General features: G+C 34.8%; 1 protein-coding gene across 7 annotated transcripts in view; it reads right to left on the bottom strand.

The window, feature by feature from the left end:
* The window catches only part of RAB3GAP1 (RAB3 GTPase activating protein catalytic subunit 1), a 96,953-nt gene that overhangs the window by 1,847 nt on the left and 74,548 nt on the right, over nucleotides 1-20,558 (bottom strand). For 4 of the 7 annotated variants that reach the window (XM_077861520.1, XM_077861521.1, XM_077861526.1 and 1 more), the window contains 6 exons: nucleotides 19,808-20,035; nucleotides 6,613-6,709; nucleotides 6,413-6,516; nucleotides 6,162-6,277; nucleotides 4,135-4,237; nucleotides 847-867 (listed from right to left, as the gene is read on the bottom strand). In XM_077861520.1, the coding sequence (XP_077717646.1) occupies nucleotides 847-867; nucleotides 4,135-4,237; nucleotides 6,162-6,277; nucleotides 6,413-6,516; nucleotides 6,613-6,709; nucleotides 19,808-20,035 (669 nt within the window). Of the gene's footprint in view, nucleotides 1-97; nucleotides 475-846; nucleotides 868-2,554; nucleotides 2,940-4,134; nucleotides 4,238-6,161; nucleotides 6,278-6,412; nucleotides 6,517-6,612; nucleotides 6,710-19,807; nucleotides 20,036-20,558 lie in introns of those variants that run through there. The other 3 variants (XM_077861524.1, XM_077861525.1, XM_077861522.1) reach the window with 3 other exon arrangements.

Here is a 20,558-nt window from a genome sequence, read left to right as displayed (position 1 = left end):
GAATCAAATGCTAAATTCAAGAGCAAGTCCAATGCTAAACTTCGATCATTTTGAAGGACAGATGAATAAACATGACATATACATAAAAAAATGTTCTACATTACTCAGTAATGCAGTCAGCCATGTTATGATTACTCAAAAACACAGAAAAAGCAAGAAGCTTGAAACACTGCATGAGCAGCCAGAGATTACAAATAAACTGGTGACAGAGACAAAGAGATAATGACTGCCAAGCAATCTGCTTTGAAAAGTGAGGGCCATATTCCGACATCTGATGAAGAGGGAAAGTGTAGTACTGGTTTCTACACGTTTCTTCTAGCAACAACCCAAGTTCAAGTCTGATGTCCTCAGTCCAGTAAGGAGCTGCTTCTCCCCAGAGTCTGGGAAAATGGTTTTTATCTCCACTCTTTCATTTCTTTTTAAGGTTCACTTGACAAATTAAAACTGGGGACACTGGTTTTGTTTGCTGAGCGGCTAAGGTGATAAAGAAGTGATACAGGTCCATGTAATACAGCAATGGCCACAAAAGAGAAGTTCTTAGTATTAAAGGCATCTATTTTTTGCATTAAAATTGCATTAAAAAATCCAATTAGAGCTTTCATTTCAACCTTGATCAATATACTTTTTTCATTTCTCTAATTACTTGATTTCTTTCATAACACCATCAATATAAAAAAAAAGAGTATTGTTTTGGCAATGGAAATACGAAATCATGTTATACTAAACATCAGCATGAAAGGTATGCCAAATTAGACTGTTAAAGAGGTGGTTAGTCTTAATGACCTTATGAAGTTAGAGGGATGGGAAGGAACAAGGAACTATGAGGGACAAAAGCTATTTTGTTACCTCATCAGAAGATTCAGTCAGCTTGAGAAAAGGTGAGAAAAGAAACAGTGATGAAAAGGAAACGAGCAAGATGGTTTTAAAAGAGCTAGACAAGAGATTTCAAGATCATTTCAGAGACAGCATGCACTACATTAAGGAACATGATCCTATCAAAAGAATATCAAGACAAATACACACCACATAAAACACACCTAGCTGTTATATTGAGCAGACATATCCTACTTCTCATGCATCTGATGGTTCAACAGGCAACGTACAGTGTCATTTAATGGGCAAAACTGATAAAACTGAGGCAAAATCCAATCTGTGGTTTATTTGCTGAATTCCAGTGGAATACACCACCAATTACAAATGTAATCAGAATGAAGTTTATTAAAATGTATAATTTTTTAAATGTATAATTTTAAGCAAAAAGTTCTAAGCATGTAAAATTGCTGTATGCTATACAAAATTCTCATTGAAATTTCATAATGTTCTAAAAGAGTTAAAATCTTGATTAATTAGTAAAATTGATATAAAGTGTCAGTTAATTACGAAAAGAAAAGTTATGTAAATAAACTTGAATGGTTTACATCAACCAGACTTTTAAGATCTGAGTTCAGAAATGTACCAACCAGGGATCCCTGGGTGGCTCAGCGGTTTAGCCTCTGCCTTTGGCCTAGGGCGTGATCCTGGAGTCCTGGGATCGAGTCCCACATCAGGCTCCTGGCATGGGCCTGCTTCTCCCTCCTCCTGTGTCTCTGCCTCTCTATGTCTATCATAAATAAATCAATCTTAAAAAAAAAATGTACCAACAAGGTGCTTGTTATTTGGATTAAAGTCTGCCAATTTCCTAAAAACATTCCCTACAAGGTTTGACAATTTGAAATCTTTTATAATTACATAATGTGGGAAAAATGTACAATTTCAGTATCCCTTAAAGGGGATTAGCTATACAAGGCCATTGAAAAGATTATACACTCCTGCATTTACTAAAGGAATAAGATAATTAACAGGAAAACAAGAATAACAAAGTAAATCACAGAATATAATCCTGTTTTTATAAAATATAGATGTATTTATATACACTACATGTCAAATGTTGACAGTGATCAGAGGGTAGTGAGATTAATGTGATTAAGTTTTCCTTTATAATTTTCTGTATTATTCTACATTTTACAATGAGCCTTTAGTGACATTCTGGTGGGGGGGGGCACTATCTCCATTCTGGGGAAGATAATTTTGCTTAAATATTCACAAGTAATACTCTCAGCATTAAAAATAAAAATGCTTTAAAAAATAAAAAATAAAAATAAATAAATAAAAATGCTTTAATTTCAAGTTCTCTTAACATAGAAGCTTTTAAAAATGAGGACAGAGGAAAGAATTTCTGCAATAAGAGGGAAAATTCATATTGGTGGTGACAAGGAAATGTGGTTATTAGCTTCTGGCTAGTGAGCTGGTGAAAGATATATAGGAAGCAGAAACAAACTTGGTTCCTGATTTCATGCCAGAGACAAAAACAAATAAATCAAAGTAAGCATCTATTGTTTTCTAGAACTCTAATTTATAAGGAAATAAAATACTTGGTTTTTAACTTGAAATTCTTAAAGTTAGGGAACAATCCCATAAATAATCACAGGTTTCAATTCCTGCTAAAAATTCAGGTCAGTACATCTGGCTATGAAACTGAATATATTAACTAGATATACTCCACACAGACTCCAAGGAGATTTTACAGTTTTTATTTCATATGTAAACCCATGAAAATTCTTGATTCTGATAATCACACTTTCAAAAGTGGGTCATTCTCAAGTCATCACAGTTCCAGACAAAGGGCAGCCTTATATTTACATATCTTCCTTGACTTAGAATTGGGTTACACCCCAATAAGCCCATCCTAAGTAGAAAATATCCTAAGTTGAAAATACATTTACTGAGGATCTCTGGGTGGCTCAGACGTTTAGCGCCTGCCTTCAGCCTGGAGCGTGATTCTGGAATCCCAGGATCAAGTCCTGCATCAGGCTCCCTGCTTGGAGCCTGCTTCTCCCTCTGCCTGTGTCTCTGCCTCTCTCTCTTTCTCTGTATGTCTCTCATGAATGAATAAATAAAATCTTAAAAAAAAAAAAAAAAAAGAAAGAAAATACATTTACTATACCTAGCCTACCAAACATTGTAACTCAGCCTAGCCTACCATACCCAAGTCCAGAACACTCACTTAAGCCTACAGTTGGACAAAATCATCTAACACAAAGCCTATTTTATAATAAAATGTTAACTACCTCATATAATTTATTAATTATTGTACAGAGAGTGAGAAACAGAATGGCTATCTGGGTAGAGTAGTTATATTAACTGCTTGTCCTCGAGATCTCATAGCTTAGTGGGATATGCTGCTGCCCCTGCCCAGCATCACAAGAGGATTGTGCTGCATATACTACTAGCCTGAAAAAGGACCAAAATCCAAAATTCAAATGATGCTTTCTACTAAACACCCTTTTTTTCCCCACCATCATAAAGCCGAAAATCCTAAGTAAAATCATCGTAAGTCAGAGACTGTCTGTAGTACACTCTTTAACACTTTTATCATAATCTTCCATATTAATGAGCCCTGACATGAAAATCATCTTAACCAGTAAACATGATCAGTACAGACAGTATCCACACAAAGTGTAACTAGCATCACCTTCATAAAAATTCAAATTTTAAGGGTTTCAAGATGTCAGAAAGTACTACATATTTTTTTGAACCTTTACTTTTAGTAGTAGCGGTAATAGCTAAAATAATCTTTGAAACTGGGCTTCCTTTCTGTGCTAAAGCCTGTTTCCGTAGTCCTAAACATCTGAAATCTTGCTCTTCCTTAGATCAATTCACCATGACGAAAATAGATAAACTAACTTCACAAGTGAAACTGTGAATCCATTTGTAGTACAAGGCATTTATAATTGGTAAAACTGATCTCTATTCTAATTTGAAAGTAGTCTACATTTTTTCCTACCACACAGCACTGGCCATTGCTAACCGAGTCCTTATGATATTCCGTAATAATGGATTTCAGACTCTTCTAACTTTGGAAAATTATATCCTAAAATATACTTATAATTTTGCTTACACATGTAAGAAAGCAAGCGGATTTCAAAGACTTAGAAGTCACTGTTGACAGTCATTGTTTTTTTTTAATGTTCGAACCCAATGCTCAGACTTCCACTCAGCAGCTATAAGAATCAGTCATGTGTGGGAATCAAAACAGCACCTTACTGAGTAGAGGTCTGGAGAGATCACGATCAGCCAATAAGGAAATTCACATACCCTTTGAGCATTCACAAACAGCTTGTGAATGATTTTGCCGGCATGTCCTCTTCCTGCACCCACGACTAAAACTTCAGGCTGCTCCAAAAGGCAACTCACAAACCTAGGGGAGAGAGGTAATGACAGGACAGAAGCAAGCTGCTTGGTTCACATGGTCAGTCCTCCCAATTATTTTTGTGGACAAATTCTCAAACTGATACTGGATAAACCTACTAAGGCTAGAGTGGAACTTTTATAACAAACAGAGCGACATTTGGAATTAAAACAGACAAATGATGATCTTACTGCTTTTCAAATGTTTTCATAACATTTTCAAAAAATTCATCTCTGGGGCTGGCTGGGTGGCTCAGTGGGTTAAGCCCTGGACTCGATTTTGGCTCAGGTCATGACTTCAGGGTCATGAGATGGAGCCCATGTTAGGCTCCATGTTCAGTGGGAATCTGCTTGGATATTCTCTCCTCTGTCCCTTCCTTACTCTCATGCACATTCTCCCTCTCAAATAAATAAATACATACATACATACATATTTATAAAAACAAAAACCTCACCTCTGTCAAAGGGTAAAAAGAAACACTGCATCTATTCCTTTCAGACTAGAAACTTAGAAAATACTACAGTAAATAAAAAATTAAAACAATATTTGGGGGGTGCCTGGGTGGCCTCAGTAGGTTAAGCATCTGACTCTTGGTTTCAGCTCAGGTCATCTCAGGGTTGTGAGATCAAGCCCCACACTCAGCTCCACACTGTGTGTGGAGTATGAGATTCTCTCCCTCTCCCTCTGCCTCTTCCCCCACTCCCACTTGCGCTTGTGCATGCTCTCTCAAAGCAAAACAGTATTTTTGGACAACAAAAAACAAGTTATATGCATACAGCAGAACAATAATCCATATTTCTCATTTCTATTCTTTTAAAGTGGGTGTGTATATGTGTGTGCATGCATGTCTGCTTAAAATACACATTTTGCGGGCAAAGCCTCAACTATGCCATTATGTGTGGAAACACTACACCTCCAAATACATCACAGATAACATATGTGAAGCTATCACAGTCAAAGGCACCATGCCTGCACCACTAATTCATACTGTTATTTTAGAAACAATTCCCTTGGTTATTGCGTATTCTTCTCTTTTATTTTTTTATTTTTTTTATTATTCTTCTCTTTTAAAAATGAAGTTTTCAAGAGCAAAGATAGCTAAGAGAAAATTTCACTCCACAGAAGGTATAAAATTCCAACAAGAACTTGTTAAGAGCGATAGCACATGCCTTGTCATATTCTATTAATTATTCAGCATCAATAATGCCATTTCATTTCTGAAAAGGCTGATAAAGAATTTAAAGTTAATTCAATTGAATTCAATTTGCTAAAGTAACAAATTTGGAAACACTTTATCACAATTAAAACAACATTGTTCTTTCAACTACCACAGGTAAAAATGGACAGGAACTCATACGGACAGGTAATGATGCCAAGTCTCTCTCAGGAGGAAGACAAGATTGACCCGGTCATCTGTAACATCCTGGTGAGGCCATCTGGTCACTCTTTCAAAACATGTCCACAAGGTGCACAGGATATGCACATTTGCTTTCAAAATTCTTGTTTAAAATTAAATAAATAACTAGGAATACTGAGCAGAAATATTTCAGAACATCTCAGACTGTGGTAATGGAAAAGTGAGAGCTGAAAGCAAAGCTCTGGTGCATTTCAAGTAACAAAGAGCGACTAGCAGCTCTTCCACGGGAACTGCAGGCGTATCTCCAAGAGCAAACAAGGACATTAGTAGAAAGAAGACCTGGTAGACTTATTTCTAAATGTGGAAGGAGGGGAAATGCCTGGCAAATACCCAGAAATACAGGGGAGGTCAAAGTCTATGATAACCAAATATTTCTCTGTCTCTGGCTGATGCTTGTTACAAATAATACAAATAATATAGGGGTAACAAAAAAGAATCCCAATATTCTATTAAAATGTTCTAAAGAGAATGATGGCTTTTCCTATTGCAGACAAACGTTACTCAAATACCAATTACCTTTCAAGATCTTCTTTTTCCTCCTCTTGTTCACATTTCTCAGTTCCAAACTTGGCTTTCAGTGAGCGGGCTCTGGCAATTATAGCTTCTACATTAGTAATTTGATGGATGATTTCCTGATAGTGCAAAAGGGAGAGACATACATTGGAAAATAGCAAAAAGAAAGCAGCCTTTTAAAAATGTATCTTTAAAACAATCATTGCCAACTAGGGAGAACGCTTGGCAAGATCCTGACACTACAGCAAACTTACTTCCAGTTTCTTGTCTTCTGGATTGGGGAAGTGCAAAACTTTACTGGAATGGGTTATTATCTGCTTTATAATCTTCTTAACTGAAGAAATGTTTTCCAGATTTTCTATTTTTAAAAATATCAAAGCCATTATTAAATAAGTCAGCAAAATATACTTTCATTTTGGAAATGAACTAATGACTAATCAAGTAAGACATTTACCTTCTTCCTTTACCTTGAGTACAGCTGCATGAATTACACAAGGTAACAGGTGCCGAGCGAGGTCTGCAGGTTTCTGTACTGCCAGATAGTGCAGCACCTGAAGGAGGCACAAAGTTACACAAATGATCAATGTAATTGTCAAAGAACTGAGTAGCCATTTATGAAAGAAGAAAAAATCCTCTGCACCACTGAACTCACATCTATAACAAGAGTTGACAAGAGCTCTCTTCTCTTAGTATCTTGCCCTACTCATCCAGGTAAGTAGCTACTACCCGCAATGGCAAGAACATTACTGAAAACAATTAAGGACTTCAGTCTTTAATAAATATTCTCTCATTTTTTTCCTTGTTTCCAATATGTAATACATGCAAATTAGGAAAATACAAAGAAAATAAAAACAATCTGTAAATTATAGCATCTAGAGATAATAACTGTTAATGGTAGAGCATTTTCATTCCAGAATTTTTAAAGATGCTGATACACATATTAAGTAAACTAATATTAAGCTAATATTAATATTAATTAAGTTTAATATTAATATTAAACTATATACTTAAACTAAGTATTAATGTAAATACTGTTTTGTAACTTGGTTTTCTCACCTAACATTTCTAAATATTGATAGGGACCTTCCAGTAATTTGTTTATTTTACTGTTTTCCCAAAATGGAAATTGTTTTATTATTTTTCTAATTAAAAAAAAATACAGAATATAACACATGGACCCTAACCTTAAAGTCCTTTATTCAACAGGAGTAAAGATAAAAGAAATATAATTTCATAGCATGAATCTGGATAATAAATGCTCACAGATTTCAGAAATAGATAGATAGAAATATAATGGAAAAGTTTCCATATAATGGAAAAGTGTTTATATTCTGACTTATTTCTCTGTCCATTTAAACACAAAGATAGAAGCATATGCAATTTCTTAACAAAAATAATAATATACATACTATTTTATAACTTGCTTTGTTCATTTAATGACTTATAACCTTTATTTTTTGGCTTGGAGAATTTTGTGTGATCATTTTTTTGAATTAAGAAATAATACAAACCAGAGTATTTATAAGCAGTCTAAAGACAACATGAACACTTGTTTACACACCAAACAGCTTAAGATAAACAAAACATCACCAGCACTTTCCCAATTCCCATGTGCCTCCCTGATCATGCCTCTCCTTCTCTCATGCACCCCACCCATCAAGTAGCTACTAATTCTTTTGCTTGTCTACGTAGTTTTCTCACATATGTGTCTAGCCCCAAACAATATATTGCTTAGTTTAGCCTGGTTTTAATCTTCAGACAAATGAAATGTTTCTGGTTCAGCCCCTCAGTGACTTGTTCTTTATTCGGCATTCTTTCTGAGATTCATATGCTGATACATGCTGTAGTTTATTCATTTTCACTGCTGTATTAAAACGCTTCTCCACTGATAGACACCCCCCATCATTTCTGGCTATTACATACAAGGTTCCTGTTATATTATTGGGTATGTTTCCTGATGCAATGTAGAGGAATTTTTTGAGGGCATATACCTAAAAACAGAATCAGGATATGTACAATACCAATTGACTATTTTTTTGAAGTTATATTCCAAATTATTTTACAAAGTTTTCAAAAGATTTATATCTTTACCTAGAGTAATAATAGTTCCCAATGTTATACATCTTTGTTAACACTTACCATTCAACTTTGGTTTTCCGTAACTTATAGCAAAACAAACTTTCAAGAATACAAAATATATCTACACCCTTTGCCAAAACTCACCTTTTACCTCATCACACCCATCTCTTTCCTCTGTATATGTATACAATAAATATACACACACATTTTTTCTGAATAGTGTGAAAACATGTTACATACACCATGTCCTTTATCCCCAAAGATCTGTATTTCCTGAAATTAAGAAATGTTTTCTTATATAATCAAAAGTCAAACTATTCTGATTACATAAACTACCTTTAACACTGATCAAATTACTTTTAATCTAGCCAACTATCCTTATTACAATTTCATCAATGGACCAAATAATGACTTTTATAACCTTTTCCCATCACCATACACAATCTAGTCAAGGATCTAGTCAAGGATCATACACAGCCTTTAGTTTCCATACCTCTTTAATCTCAACAAATCTTGAAGTTTTCCAGTCTGTCTTTTAGAACATGGACATTTTGAGTATAGTGCCCTCCCCTCCCCTTTCTGAATAACTGAATTTCATATTTTATTCCTTAGTTTTATATTTTTATTTCCTTAGTTTTAAAAAAATTAGATGCAATAATTTACATACCATAAAACTCACCACTTTAAAATGTACACTGCAGTGGTCTTTAGCATACTTACAAGTTATACATCACCATTATCTAACTGCAGAACATTTTAATCACCCCCAAAAGAAACTCATTACCCAACAGCAGTTATTCACTCATTTCTCCCATCTCCTAGACCCTGGTAACTACTAAACTAACTTTGTTTTCATGAATTTGAATTTTTTCTGTTTTCATGAATTTTTATTCTGGTATTTTATATAAATGGTATCATGTAACATGTGGCCTATTTTTGGATTCTTTCACTAAGCATAACACTTTTTAGGTTCATTTGTGTTATACCATGTATCAGAAATTCATTTGTTTTTATGGCTTAATAATATTCCATTGTATGAATTTGTCATACTTATCCATTCATCAGCTGATATTTAGCTTGGTTCCACTTTTTTGCTATTATGAATCATCCTGTCAGTATCTGTATATTCAATTTCCTCAGTTTTTATTTAATGTCCTTTTCCTATTCCAGGAGCCAATCCAGGATACATTATATTTAGTAGTCATATTTCTAGGCTCCTCTCACATGTGACACTTTCTTAAGACTTTCCTTGTCTAAGGAAAAAAATTTTTTTAGGATTTTCCTTACTCGTTTGAGAGAGTGAGCGTGTGCAAGCAGGGGGATGGAGAAGGGGACAGCAGACTGCACAGAGTGTGAAGCCCAAAACAGGGACCCTAAGATCATGACTTGAGCTGAAACCAAGATTCAGACATTTAACCAACGGAGCCACCAAGATACCCCTGACCTTGACATTTTTAAAGAATTCTAGTCAGGTTATTTTGTAAAAAGTGTCTCAACTGGAACTTCCTTGATGTTTTTCTCATGATCAAACTGGGGTTAGGGATTTTAGGAAGAAAGATGAGTTATAAAGTGCTACTTTCATCACCTCATATCAAGAATACATGAAACTTATCAATATGACTTATCCCTGTTGTTAACCTTGCTCACCTGGCTAAGATAGTATCTGTCAAGCTTCTGCACTGTAAAGTTACTCATTTTCCCAAATTTGCATACTGCACTCTTTGGAAGGCTGTCACTATGCACATCCCATGCTTATACAGTGGAGAGTTCTGCCCCATCTCCTTGTGGGCACAGTAGATTTGGAGTTCTGCATAGATTTGTCTCCTCTCCAATTCATTCAATCATTTATTTGTAACATCACAGACTCAAAGACGTTTATCTTATACTCTGAGTAGTCCAACAGTACTTTATTTTGTTGCTCAAATTGTTCAAGTATTGGCCACTGGGAAATGTTTTAGTTGGTCCCTGTGTCCCTTTAATATACACCAGAATTAAGTGTAACAGATTTTTTTTTTTTCTCTTTTTAGAACAGAAAGTTTCTCATTTGGGGTTTACCTAATTTTCCTCACGATTAGATGCAGAATATGTATTCATGGATCAATGTCTAAACGCTGTTGGATCCTTCAGAGTATCACATTTTGATATAGGCAATCTGCATCCACCCCTTATTAGTAATATTAATTTTGACCACCCACTCAAAGTATTGTCCCATTTCTCTACTATGTAGTTATTATTTCCTTGCAATTCTCCATTTGTCTTGGAGAGACACTTTTAATATATCTGCTGCTGAAGTGAGCACGGAGAGACACTTTAAAAACCATGCAAGTATGATACTCTTTACCCAAATTTCCACCTAGACATCTACTGAGGAGTGTCACTGGAACCAATCTTTACTATGAATATGGTTGTAAAATGAAGAGTTTCCTACTACAATGTATCCTCCATCTTTATGAAATGCCTCCCCTCTCTCCCATTTCTTTATCTACAAATTGCCAATGTGGACCCAGGGGTTCCAATTTTTTCCCAATGGTTTATAATTCATTACTGTCTTTAGTTATTTGCTATTCAAATTGTCCAGACTTGGCCAGTAAGAGTCTCTTCAAACTACCTCATGATACACCCCTATCTTTTCTTAAGCCACTCTTTATTTTCTGGTAACATATGATGTTCCACACTCATCTTATACCTTCCTTGTCCCAATTCTGAAACCTACCATTTCTCTGACGAAAGCATGGTTCCTTTTAATGAGTAATGCTCTAGAAAACAATATATATGTGTGCTCACTGCTACTGAGATGTCATTGATTCCAGACCCTTTAAGACAAAAAAACTAGGAATATATATATATACACACATATGTACATACCCACATACCTATCCATACTTTAGAAATCTATGGGTCCTTGCAATACCTCCAATCCCAATGCACTGCCCTTTGGTCTTCCTTGCTTTCCTCAATTCTATGTTTGCATCTCATTTCCACAGTGAGAATACAAACTTCCAATAATATCAACACATTTAATTACTAATTTGCTCCAACAATAATCTACTTAAAAGTTTCAGAATTGCTTACCCATATCACTAAAAAAAAAAAAATCTAGAAATAGAGTTCAAGATTTGTTTGCAATGCTCTCCCACCTTTCCCCCTACCTGAGTGTATACAATCAAACCTAACAATGTGATCAGAAATTATTGAATTAGATTCTCGTCCTAACCCTGACCCCATTTCAGTGTAGTTATTCATTTCAAATACACTTGGGATTAATCTATCTCAGCTTGCTTTCAGTTTTGGTCATTTCCCCTCTTTCCATTCTTGTTGATTCATTTTAATTTTGAATATATAAACAAGTAACATTTTTCCAGAAGTCAAAAGTATACAGAAGTATACACTTACCTAAATGTCACTCCCTCCCATATTCCTTTTACTCTATTTTTTCCTCCCCTTTCAACCATTCTGGGTAACTAATTTCACTGTTTTCTATTTTGTGAAGATAAATTTCTTTTTGTGAAGATAAAGAGACACGTTTTCTTAATCTTTTTACAGAAAATGAAGCATACTATGTATTCATCTGCACTTTACTTTCCTCTTAAAAACATATCCTAGACATTCCTATCACTTAATAGATTTTTTTCTTTTCTTTTCTTTTTTTTTTTACCAGCTGCAGTCATCAGTTATGTAGATGAACCAATAAAGCTCCTAAGTTTGGGCATGTAGAGTTTCCAGTATTTTCTAATTAATGCAGGAATGAACAACTTAGTGCTTCTTTATTTTTGTACTGTTGAAAATATTAGGGTAAATTCCTAGAAGTGGGATTACTTTTGGGTGAAAGGGTAAATGAATATGTAAATTTTATTAACTACTGCCAAATTCCCCTCCACAGGGGGTTGTACCATCCTGTCTCTTACCAGTAATGTAGGAGAGCTGTTGCCTCAGGGCCTCATTGAGTATTTATTAAGCTGTTAAATTTTTACCAATAGATGTGTGAGAAATGGTTATCTCAGTGAAGTTTTTTAATTTGCGCTTTTCTCATTATGAATGAAGTTGAACATCTTTTGAAAGATTTAAGGGTAATTATCTTTTGGGGGGATGAGTAATCTCCTCATAATCTCTTGCCCATATTTCTAAAGTATTTGGCCCTTTACCTGTTATATATATATATTATATATAAATATAATATATATATATTTAGCTCTCCCAGTTTACAAATATTTTTCCCAGTTTATCATTTGTCTTCTGATTTTTTTTTAATCCATTCTTATGGGTGGTATGAAAAACAGATCTGGTTATTCATTTATCCCAAAACAATTTATTAAAAGGGCCATCTAGGGGTACCTTGCTGGCTCAATCAGCTAAGCATCCAACTCTTGATTTTGGCTCAGGTCATGATCTCAGGGTTGTGAAATGGAGCCCCCTTGTCAAGCCCTGAGTCAGGCTCCAAGCACAGCATGCTTAAGATTCTCTCTCCCTCCCCCTCTGCCCCTCTACCCACCTCTAAAACATAAAGTAAAATAAATAAAAGCTCCATCTATACCAGTGATTTGAGAGGCTATCTTTATCATATACTAGATTTCTATATATATCTATGGACTTTCTCTTCTGTATCACTGGGCTGTCTAGTTATGCACCATTATCACATTATTTAAATAGTAAGGATGTGTACTATGCTTTAGTATATGGTTGAGTTAGTTGCCCTTCCTCTTCCCCTCATTCACTTACCTTATTGCTCTTTTCTACCTGTTTTTAGCTACTCTTGCATGTTTTTAAAATAATGCACCCATTTAAAGTGTACAGAGTTGTACAACCAATACCACAATCAGTTTTACAATATTTCCATCACCTCAAAAAGAAACCCACTAACAGTCACTCTTCAAACTCCTGAGTCCTAAGCCTGCATGTTTATTTTTACAAATAAATTTGAGTATCAACTTGTCTGGCTCCATAGTAAGGACTTTTGGTAACTTACTGGGACTGCATTAAATTTATAAATTAGAGAACTGACTTTAATGATGCTGAAACTTCCTAAATAAGAACAAGCAGTATCTATTTGTTCAAGTGTGTTTTTCAAGAGTATTGTGTTTTCTTTAATCATATTTCTAACATTTCTGGTTAAGTTTATTTCTAGGTATTTACCATTTTTTTCTCTTATAGTAAAGAGAAAATGTCATTTACATCTTCAGAATGGTTATTATTTGTGTATACGAATGCTGCTAGATATATATTAACCTTAAATCCTACTACCTTGCTGAATTCTTCTGTCTGAATTACTTTTATCACGAACTTTCGATTTTTTCTAGATATACTGTCACACCACCTATAAATAGTTCTTCTTTTCAAGTCCTATGCCTCTGCTTTCTCTATGCCTCTTCTAATTATAGAAGCTAACACCTTCAGAATAACATAAAAAGGAAGGGGAGATAGTAGGCACCACTGCCTCATTGCTGACCTTAGTGAGAATACCTCTAGGGTTCCTCCCACTAAGACACTGTGTTTAGGACTGGGGTCTATATATATTTTTCATTTTAAGAAAGTATCCACCTAACCTTATTTCTCAATTTCATTAGGAATGAGTATTAAATTTTATCAGACTTTTTCAGTATATATGGAAATGATATATTTTCTGTTTAAATCTATTAATGAAATTACTGTCGATTCCTTTTTTATAAATATTTTATTTAAATTCAATCTGCCAACATATAACACCCAGTGCTCATCTTATCGTGTGCCCTCCTTAATGTCTGTCACCCTCAATTTCGAAATAATTGTTGTTCCACTCAGTTGACATGTACTTTTTTTTTTTTACAGTGGCAAGAATCTGTTCACTTAGGATTTTGCATTCAATTTCTTAAGTATTACTGTTCTGTATGTTTTTTTTTTTTATATGCTACTTTTATCAGACTTAGGGATCAATGTTATAGTCAACATTTCCAATAAAAGATGGGGTGGGCAGCCGGGCTGGCTCAATGGTTTAGCCTCGGCTTTAGCCCAGGGCATGATCCTGGAGACCTGGGATCGAGTCCTACATCGGGCTTCCTGCATGGAGCCTACTTCTCTCTCTGCCTGTGTCTCTGCCCCTCTCTCTCTCTCTCTCTCTCTCTCTCTCTCTGTCATGAATAAATAAATTTAAAAAAGAAAGATGTTGGGAAATTTCCTCCAACTGCTATATACTGAAACAATTTAAGCAGCACTGGGAATATCTGGTCTCTCAACATTTAGATGAATTCCTCTGTAGGCCTGGTGGTTTTTTATGGGGTCATTTCTTGATAACTGTGTCTATTTCTTCTATGGAAACTGGTCTGTTTACATTTTCTGTCTTTAGGCATTTTTGATATACTGCATTTTTCTAAGCATCCATTTCATTTGGTTTTCAAATTTATACAAATTTATATACAGAATCATACAAAGTATTGGTTTTCTTTTCTTTTTTTTTTTTTTTTTACTATTTCCTCCATATTAGTAGTTATTGGCACTTTTTGTCATTTCTTTTTTGGTATACACATGCTTTTCCCTCTCTGATTAAAGCAATCAACCATATATCTATTTTTTCAAATAAAAGCAGACTGACTAATCATTTTTTCCTTCTATACTTCATCACTTTTATATTTATCTCTGCCTTCCTTTTGTTTTCTTTTGGTTTTATTTTGTTCTTTCTCTAACTTCTTGAATTAGAAATGTATTAATTCAGTAATTTTCATTCTTCTATTTTTCTTTTCTTTTAAAGATTTTTTATTTATTCATGAGAAACACAGAGAGAGAGGTAGACAGAGAGGCAGAGGGAGGCTCCCTACAGGAAGCCTGATGTGCAACTCAATCCGAGGACTCCCGGGATCATGACCTGAGCCAAAGGCAGACATTTAACCACTGAGCCACCAAGGTGCCCCTCTTTTGTTTTTTCTTGATGCAAGTATTTAGATCCATGGATTTATCTTTGATCACTCCTAAAATATATCTTAGAGGTTCAGATGTGTAGTGTTTGCATTATTTTTCAGAAATCTTAGTATTTCTCCTTTACCCAAGAGTTAACTAAGGCTTTTATATTTCCAGGTAGAAGGCCTAGTTTTTTGTTGCTGTTGTATTATTTTTAATTCTTAGTTTTATTGCAGAGATCATCATAGTACTGGTTATATTTCTATTATGAATCCTGCTGATGGTCTCTTTGGGCCCTAATATACTATCAGTTTTTGTGAATTTTCCACGTGTGTGTGAAAAGAAGGTACAGTCTCTATTGTCAAGGTGTAGTGTTTGAGATATATTTAAAAGATCAACCTTATTATCTTGTTTAGATCTTTCCTTAGTTTTGTCTACTTGACTGTCCTGTACTGAGAGGAATTTGTTCAACATCCTGTTATTAGTGTGTTTCAATCTGATTCTCCCCTTTCTCCTATGATTTCCTATTTTTATAGATGGCTACTGTGTTATCTAGTGTGTAAACATTAACAAATCTTGTATCCTCACTGAGAAATACCACGTTAAGATTATAAAGAATCTTTGTGTCATTTAATGCTTTTTTGCTTCAATTATACTTTATTTCATATTAGGATCATAACACCTGCTTTCTTTATTGCTTTCATGTACCTAGTAAGTCTTTGCCCAGGGTTAATTTGTGACCTTCTTTTTGTATGTGTGATAAAATAAAATTTAATTATATAATTAGACATTGGCAGAAAACTGAAAGAATAATTTGGCTATCCCCTTACCCTGATCCTATTTCTATTCTTTGTATTTTATTTTTTATTTCATTAGTTTTTTTAAGCATAACTAACATACAGTGTTATATTAGTTTTAGGTATACAGTATAGTGATTCAACAATTCTATCCACTCCTCAGTAATCATCAAGATAAGTACTCTTAATCCTCTTTAACCTTTTACTCTCAATCCTACCCATCTTTCCTCTGGCAACCATTAGTTTGTTCTCTATAGTTAAGAATCTAGGGCTTTTTTTCTCTCCTTTTTATTTGTTTCTTAAATTCCATATATGCACGAAATGATATGAGTATTTGTCTTTCTCTAACCTATTTCATTCAGCATTACATCCTCTGGGTCCATCCATGTTGTTGCAAATGGCAAGAGTTCATTCTTTATGGCTGAGTAGTATTCTACTGTAGATATATATAACATCATCTTTCTTCATTCATCTCTTTTTTTTTTTTAATTTTTTATTTATTTATGATAGTCACAGAGAGAGACAGAGAGAGAGAGAGAGAGAGAGAGAGAGAGAGAGAGAGGCAGAGACATAGGCAGAGGGAGAAGCAGGCTCCATGCACCGGGAGCCTGATGTGGGATTCGATCCCGGGTCTCCAGGATCGCGCCCTGGGCCAAAGGCAGGCGCCAAACCGCTGCGCCACGCAGGGATCCCTTTTTTTTTTTTTTTTTTTAAGATTTTATTTATTTATTTATGATAGTCACACACAGAGAGAGAGGCAGAGACATAGGCAGAGGGAGAAGCAGGCTCCATGCACCGGGAGCCTGATGTGGGATTCGATCCCGGGTCTCCAGGATCGCGCCCTGGGCCAAAGGCAGGTGCCAAACCGCTGCGCCACCCAGGGATCCCTCATTCATCTCTCAATAGATACTTGGTTGCTTCCATATCTTAGCTGTTGAAAAGTATGCCACATAAACATAGGGTTGCATGCCATCTTTTAAAATTAGTGATTTCATTTCCTTTGGGTAAATACTCAGTAGGGGAATTACTGGATTGCATGTTAATTCTATTATTAGTTTTTTGAGGAGTCTCCATACTGTTTTCCACAGTGGATGTACTAATTTGCATTCCCACCAATGGTGTATGAGGGTTCCGTTTTCTCCACATCCTGTCAACACTTGTTATTTCTTATCTTTATTTTATCCATTCTGATTTTGTAGCCTTTTTGAATCACTGAAGCCCTGGTTTGTAGTGGAATTGGGTTTTATATAACTTACTATCCTGTACTTGATTGTTATCATGTGTGTTTCTCTATTTGGTGTATGTTCTTTGCTTTCTAAAAAAACTCTGCCAGTACTGAAGGTTTATATTTTTATTCTAGTAGGTATCTCCATGGTAATACTTTTTATGCTGTCCCTTAATTCCCTCCCTTTACGTGTTTTTTTTTTTCCTTTAAGTGTTTTATAATCTGGTCTGACAATTTTAAATGGTATCCTCTGATTACCACCTATTATCTATGTAAGTCAGTGATCTCATTCTACTTTCCCCTCTTCTCTCTCCGTTTTTTGTCCCAACTTTTTAGATGCATTCTACTTTGTCCTAATACACAATATTTACATATTCTTCTACCCATATCCTCACCTGGTTTTAGTCTTAGTTCTAAAAATTAAATGCTCACCATTGGTCTTTTGCCAAAGTTTCTCCAGTTATATTTTGGTTAGATCAAGTTCATCCTCCTATACGATGCTGTTTAATAAGGCAGCAACTAGCCACATGCAGCCATTTAAAAATTCAGTTCCTATGGTATATTAGCCACATTTCAAGTGTTCATTATGGTATATTAGCCACATTTCAAGTGTTCATTAGATCCACATATGGCCACTAGTTGTTTGGACATCACAGCTATAGAATGTTTTTAACACCACAGAAAGTTCTATTAGACAGGGCAGCTCTAGTGGATTCCTCAAAAAGGGTGCATGTGTACAAAAATTTGCATGTGCAAAACCTCAGAGAAAATTTTCTTAGAGCTTTGATTATTTGGACACCTTAGTGAGATATAAATTTTTGGTTTGTACTTTTTGCTTACATTTCTTAAAAGTTCCCTTGCTTTTGGGAAATCTGACACCAGCCACTCTTTCCCTCTTATTTTCATCTTTTGCCAAAAGTCCTGAGAATCTTTCTTCCTTTAAATATTTAAGTTCTAATAGTTTTGTAGTGATTTATTTTGGAGTTCATTATTTATGGTGGATTTTCCCCTGCACCCAGTGAACGAGCCCTTTCAATATGCAAACTCTGGTTTTCTTTTATTTCCAGAAAGTTTTCTTGGATTGCAGTTTCAAATAGTAGTTCCATTCTAGTGTTTTGGTTTTTCTTCATCAAAGACGGATAAAATGAATATTATTCTTACTTTTCCTATCCTTCAACTTCTACTAGCTTCTCTTCAACTCCTTTTACTCATCACCCATTTTTGTTCTCCTGGCTGCTTTTGCTACTTTTGCTTGATGCCTTTTACTAAATTTAAATGTAAATCTATTCTCCTTTGGGCCCTTTGTAATTTAGTCTTTATTTTTGATATGGTTATCTTATTCTTCTCCTTCTATCCTGAGGTAAATCAGTTGTGGTTTCATTTCTTTGTGGGGTTTTTTGGTCCATTTCAGCTGTTAGTTTTAGTATTTCTGATAATATGATTTTTCATATCCCCCATGCTGGTTTGAGGAAATGTAACCTCATGGAGTATTACATTACAATTTTTTTCCACATCATGGTCAATTTTCTGGGAAATGCTTTCATTAGCTGAAATAATCAACTCTGCATTTTCTGCTATTTTTAAATAGTAGTTTTATATGGATATGGTCTGCTCTTTACTAATCCTAGTCATGTCACAGTTTAAAAGTGCCCTCTTCTGTACCATTTCTTTAATGGATTGGGGGTGGGGGCAATGGAGGTTGATAGGTCTTATTTCTTTTGCGTTTCTGCAGGATCCCTAATTTTCCCCTTAATTCCTTTTTTCTCATCATTCCTTTATCTCAAAGGCATATCATTCCTTCTCTATGTAACTGGTTGTTCCCAAGGCAGTGTCTCTCAGAGTGTCCACTTATATTCCTCCCCACTTCAAGCCCCTTCAAATCCCTTTAAGCTAAACCTGCACTGAGTATTTTGAACTGAGTATTAATGTTATGTTCTCTCTTTCTGGGGTGACTCTGTGCTCCATCTAAGTCTTCTATATCCCTCAGCTCTTCTTAAGACTCCCTGCCCCCAGTCTCTACACACAGGCTTACAGCACTAGGAACTCCACTGAAATTTGGCTTATTTCTCAAAGTTAATTTGAAGGTCACTATAGTCTCTATGTATCTTAGTAATGCTGAAGGCATAGATTAATTTTCTTACTAATTTCATGGAGTTTTGGGGGACCTGGGTAGGAGAGTGTGTAGGACAATTTCTTATCAGATGGCTGTCACTATTCTCCAGAACTCCAAATGTTTAATAATTACAAAGCAGTCCACCAAATGATTATCCATAAGTTTTTGAATGAAGACTTATCTTAGAAACTTTTGTTGTATCTACTTTTTCACTAGAAAACTTTGCTGAACCTTGCTCTTATACATAAATCTTAATGTATTTCTTATTTTCTTAATAAATTTTTGGTGGTAGAACTGCTAGGTCAAAAGATGTGACCATCTTTAAGGCTTTTGACATATGCCATAAGACAGTCCAATGATAAGTATTCTATATATACACATTTTATTCTCTGGCCTATTTGCAACTACTTCTAAAATCTTTAATGTGAATAGCAGATACATAACAGGCCCATTAAATTTCAATGCTTTACTTCTCAAGTACATCCAAAGGTTTCACGTCTATTATAGTGAGTTTTTAAAATGCTGGAACAATAGTTAGCTTTCTAGTATTAGATACTCAAACCTCAGTTACCTTTTCTGCTTCCCGTGTATCATCAAAAAGTCTCCTCTGCCTTCTAGCAGGAATCGGCTTAGCAGTTTCCCAGGCTTCTACCCACATATTGCTTGGAATCTTCATTCGGGCACTCAGTTCTCCTTTCAGAACCATGTTGCCCTTTTCATCAACAACTTCCTCTTCAATATAATCCCGGGGTGAGTACCACCTCACAAAATCTTCCAGAAAACAACCTGGATTAGCTGCCTAAAATACGGCAAAAAAATTCAGCAGAATCAAATAAAAATCAACAGTTAGTGATAAACCTGTTCACAAAATCATACTTTCACAAAATGCTTATCTAATCTTTACAAAATCTAATATGTGACATGAGTTTGGGTATTTTCTTTAAAACAGGTCAGATGTTCAAAGTACCAAAAGCATTTTCTTTCATTGTCTCCATTTTACAGAAAAAGAAAAATCTGATGAACTTAGAAATAAAAAATTGATGTGAAATGAAAATAATTCTCTTAAGTGTATTATAAGTTATATAAGTTAGTTTAAAATTATAAGACAGTAACTACTCAATACTAGGAAAAGTATCAAATAAGCTCAAGTCAAGTAATTAAATAACACACAACATGAAAAGAATAATAATGCAATAAAAGAAAAGTTCTACTGTTTTTTTCCCTCAATAAATCAATACTGGCACTGCAATAAGTATCAGTGAACTTCAGAAATGTTCTATTCAGTCATCAAATTATTGTGCTTTATATAACAAATTACCATC

Source organism: Canis aureus, chromosome 20 (assembly GCF_053574225.1).
Source record: "Canis aureus isolate CA01 chromosome 20, VMU_Caureus_v.1.0, whole genome shotgun sequence".
Lineage (NCBI taxonomy): Eukaryota > Metazoa > Chordata > Mammalia > Carnivora > Canidae > Canis > Canis aureus.
Note: the sequence above shows the minus strand (reverse complement) of the source record. Positions and strands in the feature narration are given on the sequence as shown.